General features: G+C 43.9%; 1 protein-coding gene across 1 annotated transcript; it reads right to left on the minus strand.

The window, feature by feature from the left end:
- Nucleotides 1-3,563: 3,563 nt before the first annotated feature.
- ZDHHC7 (zinc finger DHHC-type palmitoyltransferase 7) lies at nucleotides 3,564-9,819 on the minus strand. The gene is made up of 8 exons (XM_053449203.1): nucleotides 9,718-9,819; nucleotides 6,878-6,955; nucleotides 5,825-6,145; nucleotides 5,433-5,557; nucleotides 4,668-4,764; nucleotides 4,385-4,466; nucleotides 4,136-4,266; nucleotides 3,564-3,878 (listed from the first exon to the last, which is right to left on the minus strand). Exons 3-8 carry the CDS (start codon nucleotides 6,128-6,130, stop codon nucleotides 3,705-3,707), a joined length of 915 nt encoding a protein of 304 aa, XP_053305178.1. The 5' UTR covers nucleotides 6,131-6,145; nucleotides 6,878-6,955; nucleotides 9,718-9,819; the 3' UTR covers nucleotides 3,564-3,704.
- Between the last annotated feature and the right edge of the window lie 4,194 nt (nucleotides 9,820-14,013).

Consider the following 14,013-nt stretch of genomic DNA (forward strand, 5'->3'; position numbering starts at 1 on the left):
GGAAAAGATCTGCTACCGACAAAAATCCGGTTTAACATGGTGAGCGGTACAGTGTACCACCTTTTATGATCCGTTAAGAAAAAGAACATCTGTTTTACTAAATAAGGCACCGGCCGGTGATTCTATAAAGACATAGAAATATATAGTGCTAATATATAGTGCTTACTGCCTACCCCAAGGGATCTGTACCATCCGCACGATGTTTTGAATTATTCAGTGCTGAAACACTGTTGATACAAATTCATGTTGCGGGACAATTGCTACAAAGTTTTCAGTTGGATACAATTTTTTTTATAGGTTTTTCTTATATGGGACTTTATACTCATTAAGCCTGAACCGTGTACCAATATTGATTAGGAGTGTTATATTATTATATGTTTTATTATATATATTTTTTTGGTATTTCTTTTTTCTGGTCAATTAAGCAACTGAGTCTAGCCACAAGGGCCCTGTGGTTACTTAGACTTAGTTGTGATTTTATTAAAAGTGTTTTTTTTTATACGGTCACATATATTTCTAGATTTTTTTTATTTCCCTAAACTGCCATTTCCAAATGTCATTGTGGTTTACTGAGGACTGATACAATTGTTTTAGTATTTTTCCATATGTTGATTCCACTTGAGGTATAGGTAGTGTTTCAGTTCACCTCGTTATCTTGATCGTGAGCTGCACTGTGTTGTGTGTTTCTTTATTGATCTAGTCCAGTGGTGGCCATGTGAAGCTCTTCAGCTGTTGTAGAACCACTAAGTAACATGATCTTTGGCCCCCATCATGGGACGTGTGGTGTCACATCAGGCCATCTCCAGCACAACCAGTAGAGGTCCTCCACCGACGTGTGACTGGTGGTACCATAGGTGCCAGCTGACTAACCTCGGCACGTGTCCACCTAGCCCGAAACGTGGCAGCTTTAAGGGTAAAACAAGCCAATTCCCCGAGATGAAACGGATGAATGAACAGACAGGACCAACCTTGATTTCGTCAATTTGGGAAGAGCCGTATTGTTTCCAGTAACGAGCCGGAGGTTTAAAGCTTTGTGATCTTTTATGAAGCTACAACTGTGAAAAATACTTCGTTGCTGGTTGAAATGTCAATTTTCTACAATTATTGTGCTTCATCGCCACTGCCAAATAAACAAAAGTCTTTTTATCGGAATAAATACGTTTATGTGGTCTATATAACACCTGTAACACCAGGACAACAAAACAAACCAAACTAACAAAACAATTACAAAATTACAGTTTAAGGACATACAAATTAAATTAGTTCCAAGTAGCACACATGCCAATAACAGCAGGATTTAGAGGATCGCAGTTACAAGCTTTAATGAACGAGCGGCGGGTATTTGGACTGTTTGGGGGTCCGCTGTTATATGACGGTTAAAACCAGTTTAATGACATTGAAACGGCGTTAAAGACTCAAGATGGGACTCCCGATAAAGACGGAGATCTGTAGTAATTAGACACAGAAGCTTGGCTGCGTGGCTTTATTGCAAATCACCTGGTTTAAAGCAGGAATGACGTGATACCAGTGGAGAGGGCAAGTGCTCTGCTGGACGGAAGGCACAAGTGACGTCTTCAAGGCAGAGCTGGCCAAACCGATGCAGAACCTGGGAGTCATCCAGAAATGTTCAGGTGCTATGGAACATTAAGCTTTATAGATAGATTTGAGTCCAGGCTACCCGGCTGCTGGGGTTGGCCCAGATGTGCTCAGAAGGAATCATGTCCGTTAAACTGCGTAAAAAAAGCAGCAATTTGGGAAAACGTTCTCCTGTGACCCCCCTGCAATGACACAGAGGTAAGTATTATTACATAAAGCCATATAACAAGCCGATACCAACCACTGAAATAGTTTGGTGCAATAAGTTATCTTTAACTAAATATGGGTATTTAATAAAATGGGCATTAAGTAGACGATTCCCTTTTCTGACAGCGCTGTGACTGTACTTGCTGTAAGTCCCGCGTCCTCCATGGCGTATGTGGTTACATATGATCATAAAAGGTCATCAATAGTTTTAAGGTCAACAATTCCCATAACATCTCGTCATTCCCAACCCATCGGATGGCTCACGGATCTTAAAGATTCACATCCCGATGTATCAAACCCTATTAAATCGGTAATGTCATAGAACCGGTTGGTCCGGATGGTAAAATGTGACTCTGTCCCAATCCAGATCCGGTCACAGATTCAATAGCATTTAACTCTGTGATTCCCCAAGGTAAAGTGGATCAGAGAATGGAGAAGACATCTAATGTATGTAATAAAATGTTTATTACAGTTTATTTCATCCACCCCCCGCCAACCACCAAGCCGTGTATTCCTAATTCTCACTGCGCCTTGAGCTACATGGAGCCATTAATCCGAGCTAGACATATAAAGCACGTTGGAAATGATGTATGCAATGTGACTATAGTGCAAAGTGGTCTTATCGCCATAGCAACCAATGGAATGGTGCACTCGGCAAATGGACCGCTTTCCATCACATGACCGTTCTCTCCAAATGTCACGGGAGGAACCTGGAAGAACTAATAGATGGAGACCGAAAGACATCTGTAGCATATACCGACCACATCATGTTCTTTGTTTCGTAAGGAGACAGCGGTTCGACGAAAGCTGCCTTAATATCAGAGAAAGTAACCCAAAAAGCCGCTGCCTGGCCGCGCAAGTCGCCGGCGTTCTACGCTTCGAGGGAACGTCGTGTGAAAGTAACGAAATCCTTTATTTCATAAATCAGTGCTTTAAAGAATTACATTTCCTCTTTCTTTTTAGACAATTCCATACATTTGATCAAAGGAGACAAAGAAACACACAAACCCCATGAAAAGAGTCAGCAATTACAATGACTGCAGTATTTAGGAAGCGATATAGTGGGAAATATCGAGCCGACGCAGTCCTCTGATTGGCTGAGTGCCACCGCAGACTACATTGTTACAGATAAAGAAAATATAAAATATATATCGTCAGAGGTGCTGCGCGGCACCGGGACAGACCAAGGCTTCCCTCTTCGCACATCATCTTGTTCATAGGAAGACCCCATTAAACCAACGCACACGCTTAGGAGGAGAGGATGTAAGGGGTTTGATGGATAAGAGAATGAAAATATTAAAAGGGTAATGAACACAAAATCAAGACACGTCATAATTATTATAATATTGTTATTAACTGTAGCTCATGGATGTACATGCGCAGTGGTCGGCTCAGCTATCGGCATGCGGATGCGCTGTAAACATTCTACCGCAGGCTTTGGGACTTCCAGCACGTGTAATAAATGATACGGGACAACAGCCACCCCGGACGAGATCAGCGAATTGAATGTCTCGTTCCAGCTCGAGAGTCACTTGGCTCGTTAAAGAGGGGGGGGGAATCACTATTCACCATAACGTTGTCCATTACCCGCTTACAAAAAACGAGGGGGCTCAATTTAGGTGCAAAAAAATTAACCCTGTATAAGAATAAATTACAGCAATTGGAAGTGTCAGCCTTGTTCAGTGGTCCATATATTTCAGCGTATTGCCTTCCATTCCGAAGGGGTCTGCAACCACATGACAGCATCCTGCTTTACTTCAGTAATTAAGACCAAAAAAAAAAAAGACAGTTTTGCTGCAATACCAAAAAACAGTTCTCAGGCTCGATAGCTCGTCTGTAGACTGTTCCTCCGGCTCCAATAAACACAGCAATGCGTGATATTCCAGTTAAACGAGAAGGTCCTAGACGGAGAACTCCGAGCCCCCTTTCCTCCCCCTAACTAAGCGTCTGATTTGTAATCCAGCGAAAGGGTTAATCCATAGGAAGGACGGCTGACCCCCGAAGACGGACCTCATGCCGTCCCACCTTAGCCTCCTCTCCCACGTGGGTTTTTCGCTTTTCAGCCGTTCGATTTCCTGCAAACGCACGAGAAAGAAAAAAAAATAATATTAAGAACAGAAATATTTTGTTTCTACACAATAAGAGTAAATGTCTTTCTTTTTTGCCGAATGTGCAATAAGCTTTATTATTGGCTGGCTGCTCCTCGGGCTTCATTTATTATTATTATTATTTACATGTTTACCCCATATAAGTTCACAGGTGCCTTAATCCGCTCATCTAAACAAGTATTTGCTTGAAAACCCCCCAAAAACGAGAGATCAATGCATCCTACCGTCTCGTCGTTGCATATCGAGTGTATTTGGGTGCCAAACATAACCGCCGTGAACGTCAGGAAAAGCAGTCCCTCCAGACACAGGAAGATCATCAGGATGACGGTAACCGGTGGGGAGAAATTACTGCACGCTGCAAGACAAGGAACGGCCGCGTCATGTATGTACTAAATCATTTTGTAATAAATGCTGTTGAGGGAGCCCCGAGACGCACGACGGAGTAGATAGGAAGCTTTTTTTCCGCCCCTTACCATTCCACTGTCCTTTCACACAGGTAAACAGATGGATCCCACACAGCACCAGCGCATGGGCAGAGATCAGAGCTATATACATCTGGAAGCGGAAGGGAAAGCCACGTTAAATCATCGGGTTAGATCAGAAGAGAATGAAATAACTACAGAGGTAAATGTCAACGGAAAAGACTACACGCGTATCTCCATCCCTTCGCTTCATACCCCGGCAGGCCAGCCCTGGCACGGACTACAATCACCGCGATGCGTTTGTGTGATACCGGAAACATTAAGGCAAACTCACCGTAAAAAGCACAAAGAACCTCTGGTTCTTCTCTCCCACGCAGTTGTTCACCCAAGGACAGTGGTGATCCATCTTCCGGATGCATCTCTTGCAAATACTGACATCAAACAAAACAGATGGATTTGAAAACTCTTAGTATTCCTGTAATAACTCCTCTCAGATTCTATAAGCCATGATCAGTATGTTCTTACACATGTAACACGACAAGGGATCATACCACGAGGTGGACGGACAAGGGTCACACTACAACCCTTTGCGACAAGGAGAATCCTTCGTATAAGGACAGAGGGGACAGAGGGAAGAGACGGGAGGCACGTGGCAGAACCATGGATAAAGGTGTAATTCTCCAAACACAATATCAAGATATCATAACAACATCTAGATCGGGGGCGTCCAACCAGCGCCCCTCCAGCTTCTGCAGGACTACATCTGCCATCCTTCTCAGCCACCCCCTTATCCTTATTTTGGGAGATATAGTGCTGCAGCAGCTGGAGGACCGCAGGTTGGACGCCCCTGATCTAGATGAACAAGAAGACACAATGTTGGAGGCAGATCACATGATTTAGTTGAACCAGCCATTGCAGTCCTTCAAAGCTTCCGCTCTGTGCAATTATTTATATCAAATCTGATACATTCTGTATATACAGTTCTCTCTGACATGTGCCTTTCTATGAAATACTCTGCTTTGATTTCCAGGGGCTTTACTGCCATACTTAAAGGGTTAACAGGTAGGACTAATGGTGGTCCAGCGAAGCAGCGGGTTACCTGCAGTGGTGAGCGCGCTCCGGTTTGATGCTGCAGCACTTTGGACACTTATAGATCACCTCTCCCGGCTTCAGCTGCAGGCTCTCCATGTACTCTTTGGTGGCGTTACCTTTCGGGACAGCTCCCTGATATCATTCCGGATTAAAAGACACAAAAATATATCAGCACGCGCCTGAAATCCAAAGTGCTGCGATGTGCCAGAGGTCACCCATGTCAATTTACATGCTGCGTATGAATGAACACAATCATCTCTCCAAAAAAAAAGATACGGGACGGACAGGTTTATTATATTTCTGCATTTAAAACGAACGCATGGATTCCAGATATTTGCTGAGTGCTCTCTCACACATATATATATATTTATTTCCTTGTGTAAACCGAGTGACACCTACCGGGTCCGTCAGCATCGTTCTCAAGTGGGACGTCAGCGCGAGGGACGCGAGGCAATTAAAGAGGATCCCGTTGATGATTGAATACCAAAAGTCTGTGGAAGGCAGCAGCAAGACAAACGTCACCACGAAGTCGGCGTAGAAGACCAGCGTCCAAGTGATGACGGCACAGACCATGCCGCAGCTGTCCCGGATAAACCATACTTTGTCGGCCAGCTCTCCTTCCGGGGGAGAAGAGTCGTACCCATCGCTTTCGTTAAGAAGAGGATGGTGCTCGACGTCGCGGAATCTGTGACCCGAGGACTGCATGGTGCCCGGGGTGTCCTGCCAGACAATGAAACCCAAATATATCATCTTGGTTACTTTCACATCCAAAAAGAAGGATCCATTATTTTTGGTTATTAAAACAGCCCCGCTTTATTGTAGAGTTAATAGGCGGGTTCTGAGAGAGAGACAGATGTGACCTCAGAAGCCGAGCCTGAGACTCTGACTAACTGCTATTGATCTGAAATTGGATACGGAGACATCAACTCAAGGATTATTGATTAGGAAACAGAACCATGGAAACCTGGCCATGAGCCATAAGCCTTAAGGCCACGCAAAGGGAGAAGAAAAAAAAAAGCCAAACAGTCACGCCGGCCCCGCTTCGCTCTGACGATGCTCGCTCTTGGAAGAAGACTCTGTCATTTTCGCTAACAGTAAGAGGCGGCTGTCACTTTTGGCAAGAACACTTCCTCAGAGCCCCGTCGAGTTCATTATTTCTATATCATCGGCTTTCGTCAGCACGAAGCCCTCAATAATTAAAGTGCAGGTCTGTGATGAATCAACTCGGCTGGATTTAAAACCTCAGCGTAGTCTCGAGATAGAGCGTGGAAGCCCAACGCCAACACGCTATAACGCAACGTTTCACGCTAACCCTGAACTCTGAAGCTGCAGCGATTAACACGCTACTTCCTAAAAAGTGTAATAAGAGATACGTAAAGCTCCACACGGCTCTTCACCCGGGAGTTCCGTTAGGCACGGATTAGGGAAAATAACCAGAAACGGCTGACTCACCTCACAAATTCTGTGTTATTTTGACATCGCAGTCTGTTTTCGGACTCCCGGAGTACAGTTACTCACGTCTGTCGTGATCTAGAAAGACAGCGTAAAGGAACAGCTTAGCATCGCTCCTCGAGCCAAGACCGGCCCTCCCGATCACAATGCCCAATATCGCTCCCGAGGCTCAGTAAGCATCCCTGTACAGACTACTCGGCACGATCGGCCGCTGGGCTGACAAACCCGAGCCTCTATCTGTGAAACATTCCCACGCAGCCTGAACGGGGAAGCACCAATTATCTATAAGTGTCAGGGCGTGGATTCATAATACGCATGGGAACCGAATTCCACAAATTCATTGAGAAAAGAAAAAAAAAGGTCAACCCGATCTCCACACGTTTTACATTCACTTTCTTTACTATGAACCGATCGAACTCCAGCTCCTGGGACTTCTCAGCCAACTTCTGAAGGACTTACCGGCCCCGTTAAAAAGTTGCTGAACCTCCTGCAGACAAAGCTTTACTACTTTTTAATACTTGTCCTCCACAAAAGAAGCAAATATCTAAGCAACCTCCTCAACTGATCTCCTTCAGCATACAAATTCACTCTGAGATACGAGAGACACCGAGGACGTCCTGGAACTGTTCCACAACACAATACAGCAACACAGCCACAGGGAAGGAGAGCTATGGCAGCCGTGGTTTGGAAAGCTACATTTTACGATGATGATGATGATTACAGTGAAATAAATGTGGCTGGTGCTAAAATACATTAACACGAATACTAAAGTAATTACTGTTTGCTTGAAACATTCAGAGTACAAGAGCAAAATTAGCTTCCGATGAGTAAGGTTCTTCTAGAAGGAATGTAACCCAACTGGCTTGGCGCTCTTGCCTGCGATGCTGAAGGATCGACACAAAGCTAAAAAAAAATGATACTAAAGTTCACTAGTAGATGGGAGAGATAATAACGCTGACGCCCTATCTGGACACGGAGATAACACGTCACATTGGACTATCGATCAGCCTGCCCTGTAGACCACAAGCTTCTGAGTCACTTGCCTCAATTAGAACAATAAAAATATCTGGGACGTCGGTTCTGCCCAAATCAAAGAACTGTCAAAAATAATGAAAGGTGTCAGAGCATGTAACATGAATCAAACGTACATAAACAAGAGTCAGCATCAGAAGAACGCAGAAGTGATCACTCCCAACACGACGCAAAGGGGGGGGGCGATGAACGATCCTCCAACCCGGAGACGTCAGATCTACGTCAAGATATGAAAACGTTCAAATATCTCCGGTGGATACAAATTTGGATTTAAACAACATGCCATCTCTTAACATGTGACCAGACCTCATGTATGAAGGGGCAGCTCTCTAAAGAATGAACCCTCGGTTGGTGGAAGGAGGTCAGCACTCCTATATCTGAGATGCAAATACGGTGATTATATGAACATTATAGTAAAATATATCATATCAGCAGCTAACCAATCAAATTACAGCTGCCCGGAATATTTGTGACTTGTAATAGCGCCACTGGAATCCTATTAGTGTCACCGGTGTGGCATTTACTGTGGCACCCAAGAAGCAGGAAGCTATTTGATTCCGGGTGCCTAATATCTTAGGTTATGTCTATCTAAATAAAAGATATTATTATTATTAATAATAATAATAATGTCGGGCTATGCCAACAGATGCACTGATAAATTCTTTCTGCCCGTATGATTTCGTTTTAATACATTACTTGACTACATCCAGCCCAATGACGATGAGGACGGTTCTTCTTCAAGCCGGTTCCGCCAGCTTTACCGGAGGGGTAAAAAGCCAGCGGAGAATTACTGTAACAAGCGGCAGGAGACCCAGAGCAAACAAAATAATGCGGAAAAAAAAGGAGAATGTCGTTCAGATTTGGCTTAATCTCAAAGACACTGTCACATTGGGGTCACTTGACAGTCCTGCGGCTCCCACATGCCTTCACGCCTTATCAGCCACGGATAAATGAGTTCCGAGACCGTAGACCAGCAAACACAGGATGCTTTCAGATGTGAACCGAGTACGATAGCCCGATCACTGCAACAACCGAGACAATGTAGTACAAGAACACGCAACATTCTATTAAACACGAGCATGACAGAAGCTCTCATTCCTCTACAGCAAGTAGCTCATTCCTCTACCTACACCTGCCAAGGGCACAAGCATAACACTCCATGCCACACACTATACAGTCTTGGCCAACATTGGGCAATCTAATGCCAACCAGCCTGGGAGCCGCAAAAGATCACATACACATACATGTCGGTGTGTTACATATTATTATTTATTATATACATGTATTATTATTATTTGTTATTATAAAATAAATCAATAAACTATTCACAGCCCACGCTGTTTGTAAATATCACGAATTGTAACGATCCGGCCATCTGCTCCTGGAGCCCATCTGAGTCAGGGCTGTGATTCAGGCGGAGGAGCCTTAGGTCTATGATTGCTAGCTCTTGTGGTGATTCCTTTGCCCAGTAGCTGGCCCGCTGGGTTAAAGGACTGCTCTTTGTGCTGAGGAAGCCTCCCAGGGCATTGTCTTCGGACAGGGAGGCAGATCTGTTCTGCACTACATTCTCTAACCTCCTGTCATATTAAAAAGCCTGCAGTTTGTTACCCCTGCGCTTTTACCCGTGGGTTTATTATTTGCCCTGCCCCACGTAGGCAGATCCCTGGAAGCTGGCATGTCTGGCAAGCTGCCTCCAGGTGACAGGCCGTGGAGCTGCACTGACCTGCCACCCACCCCGCAGCTGACACATGCGCACGCCGCTCTGCCCTCACCCAGACCCCGATCCCGGGTACGTGTGCGCCCCTTACCTAATGTCCATGGTCGCCCTCATCCATTGTCCCTGCAGATGCTGACAACCACAGCCCCTCTCCTACCATCCAAAGGCTACTTCCGGGGTCGGTGGGATCGGCTCTTTCCGGAGACGCATCAAGGGTCTTTCGGTAGTTTTCGGCACTAGAGTGTGCGCATGCGTACGGCACTTCACACTGGTGAAGCTGCGTCGGCCATATTGCTTAAGGTAGGGAACGTTACTGCCATACTGGTTGTGGCAAATGTTTTCTGAAGTAAAAATAAATAAATAAATAAATGATACATTATTAACTCAATGAAAGCAAGTATAAACAGATAAAGACAAGAACATTAACAAATGAATCCTCAATGTTTAACGCACACATCATGTTCATTAAACCAAGAGTAAATGTATACAGATAATTAAGTGCACCGGATAGACGTCTCAGGGTTGACGTTGGAAGTCACTCAGCAGTATATGTATGGGTTGGTTGAGGCTGCTCCCTTCATACCCTCAAAAACACAGATCAAAAGCTTTGGTGTCTCATCCAACTTTTATAGGGCGGGTTGTTGGCTCTTTGGGACAGATCCCCGTAACTTAAAAACCTAAAGAAGAAACCATCATTAACAATGGTGATGCCCATCAGTAACCCATCCATCGAGTAAACACGTTACAGATAAAGCTCCCGGGAGTGTCACCGCCATGACCCAAAGCAAAGACATCCTAAATAATTACATTGTATGCATAAAACATGATCATGTAAGAATAGATTATTGGACACGTCACTAAACAATATTTATGGGGATACCATCTAAGTATGGAAGCAACAAATGTTAATACAGTGACACAAATGGGATAGGGATTAAAGTCTGAGTCCTTACACCAGGAGAAACGGGCCACTAGGCACGCCGAATGGGGCCAATCTCTGGCAAATTCGATGTTTCTATGATTGGTTGGAAAATGTTTATTGCTTTGAAGGTTGAGCGATAGATAACTCCCCAATTCCTATAGTATATTCCCAGCATAAAGTGTCAGTTTTCCACTGACTGATGTAGGTGGAAGAGCCATGGAGTTTGGAATCCCAGTCAAACATTAATATATAGATAAGGGGCATGTAGCCTTGGATAAACACACTAACCTTTAACACCATTCCACGACTCCACTTCACAAAGCACGACATAAAAGACATAAATCAGATTTGGGGATAATAACCCAACATATTTCCCGGCTCTAATCAATATCTTAACGCCACAAGATGAGCCAACGATAAGCAGAAACGTGAGCAGATATAATACAATATAATATTAGCACACAATTATTAACTACGACACATAGTAATGGTTTCAACATTCATATTAATATTTTTTATTATTATTTTATACACAGTTTCCACAGTGCTTCTTACAGTCCGTACATTCAAACGGTCTGAGATAAACCAACACATTAGTTATAGAGAGCCCACCTTGTGAGCTGACAATCTATTAATAATAACTATTATCATTTCAGTTATGTATCAGTATCTTTCCGTCCGTTTTCAGTGCCCACGGGGGATCATCTATTATTCAGCATTCAATGTTCACAATCTCACTGCTTGCATGGTCGGGACGCTCTTGGTTCATAAGAAACCCGCTGGGGCTTTTGTGAAATAAATATTTGTAATATCAATATTTTTCCACATAAACAAAGCAGCCCCCAAAAGAACCGTCTCCTTTCCACTTTGTATATTGCAGAAATGTGTAACATTGATACATATGTACATATGTTTTATTTATGACAAAGCCTTCACTTATCGGCCCCTCTAAAATAATCCGGTAATATTTAGAAAGTTTGGTGCATTTTTAGAGGTTGTATGACTGGTGTTGGACTCTGAGAGTACCACTATAATTAACCCCATAAACAATGTACACGCATGCAAATATAAAAAAAATCAGGTTAATAATTCCATTAAAATATTTAAGGTTTCCCTGGTCAAGCAGCAACAAGATTAGGGCACAAAAATGTGCATTACCCAATGTCATCCTCTATATACCACTATATTCCGCTGCAGCGGAAGTTATCTACGCAAATCGCGTAGAGCTCTACACGCTGCCCGGACTAAGCACCGGGGGCTCAGAAGCACCGGTAAGTTGGGGGGGGGCATAACACAGGAGGATCCAGGTCCCCTGCATCGCTGCGGGTGTTCTGGATCTCAGTCTCATAGTCAGACCTATTTGAGGTCTGATTATAAGACGACCCCGATTTTAAGACGAGGGGTGTTTTTCAGAGCATTTGCTCTGGAAAAAACCTCGTCTCATAATCGAGAAAATACAGGTAGTTTTTTTTAAAAAAATACAAACTGGGCCGAAAGGGTTAAACCCTGTGTTTTATGCTGTTGTGATGTAGCATCTGAGATGTTTGCCGCTCGCTTATATGTCTTTAACAATAGCGCTGTTTACTGTTTGTGCAGAGTTTATGTCCATGTTCTGGGGTTTGATTCGCTCGCTGGGCCGCGGCGTGCCGGTTACCCTCTCATGTGTGTAAAGCTGATCGTTCCAAGTTCTTGGTGCTGATACGTTGTATATATTGTGTATATAAGTAATAATAATAATAGTAATAACGCCGTCTGCCATTTTTGTTTGCTATGTATTATTTAAAGCCTCCCGCACGCCGCTAGATGCCCCTCAGTTCTCTGCCGTGTTCTGGACGTTCCGTGTTTAATTGCCCCGATAATTCTGACTTCGTGCAACAAATGTGATAAGGATTTGGCTCTTTATATCGTAACTTTATATCTGCAGATCTGCGTCTTTATATTATAACTTTATATCTGCGTCTTTATATTATAACTTTATATGTGCAGATCTGCGTCTTTATATTATAACTTTATATCTGCATATCTGGGTCTTTATATTATACCTTTATATTTGCGTTTTTATATTATAACTTTTGCATCTTTATGTTGCATCATTGAATATGTTGGTTGACAATGAACCCCAATAATTTTTCCGGTGCCCCCTGAGGCTGGGGTGAGGATGAACAGACGCCATGTCTGAAACCTTATATAGCACATGCTATAGTCCAATCTTATAGCATAAAGCGCAGATATTGCCCTGTTATACATCGTTCACATAATAATGATTATTATTGCCCCTCTCCATGCTGTAGCTGTCCTCCGATGAATATCACGGTTTATTCACGTATTGTTACTGCGAGGTCTGCCCCCCGCAGGCTGTCAGGATCTCCTGGTAGGAATGGAGGTGGATCTTGCAGGTAGAGGGCGGCCCTGATTGATCCACCTGGGTCAGGACTGCTGGGCTGTTCAGTGATTTCCAAAGAGCTGCTTTGATGTTGCCGCTTAATCCACTCTTTCTATTAAGAAATGGAAACCCAAAAGACCCCACAAGTTTGTGTGGGGGGGCTGCTGTCAATTTTCTGCCCCCCAGAAAAGCCTGTTTGGGGTGAATTGGGGAATTATCTGCTCAATCAAGCAGCAGGCCAAGGCCCTGGAATATAATATTGGTTGCAGATCGGCAGAGCTCTGGGGTCTGGATTATTACACCAAAATCTACCCCCTGGAGGGATTGTTTGGACTCCGGCTGAACTGTTACAGAAATGGAAACCCAAAAGACCCCACAAGTTTGCGTGGGGGGCTGCTGTCAACTTTCTGCCCCCCCAGAAAAGCCTGTTTGGGGTGAATTGGGGAATTATCTGCTCAATCAAGCAGCAGGCCAAGGCCCTGGAATATAATATTGGTTGCAGATCGGCGGAGCTCTGGGGACTGGATTATTACACCGAAATCTGCCCCCTGGAGGGATTGTTTGGACTCCGGCTGAACTGTTACAGTAAGGACACGGAGGGCCGGTGAGTGGCTTGTTTATAAAACAAGCATGTGGTTTTATTTATCAATACATTGTTTTGTTTTTTTTTAAATACAAACTGGGCCGAAAGGGTTAAACCCTGTGTTTTATGCTGTTGTGATGAAGCATCTGAGATGTTTGCCTCTCGCTTATATGTCTTTAACGATACGATTGTGTTTGCCTTGCGATGGGCCTCACGCCCCTGTGGCACACAGAGGGTTAATATTGTAGCGCTGTTTACTGTTTGTGCAGAGTTTATGTCCATGTTCTGGGGTTTGATTCACTCGCTGTTACCCTCTCATGTGTGTAAAGCTGATCGTTCCAAGTTCTTGGTGCTGATACGTTGTATATATTGTGTATATAAGTAATAATAATAATAATAGTAATAACGCCGTCTGCCATTTTTGTTTGCTATGTGTTATTTAAAGCCTCCCGCACGCCCCTAGATGCCCCTCGGTTCTCTGCCGTGTTCTGGACGTTCC

Source organism: Spea bombifrons, chromosome 10, assembly GCF_027358695.1.
Source record: "Spea bombifrons isolate aSpeBom1 chromosome 10, aSpeBom1.2.pri, whole genome shotgun sequence".
Classification (NCBI taxonomy): Eukaryota; Metazoa; Chordata; class Amphibia; order Anura; family Pelobatidae; genus Spea; species Spea bombifrons.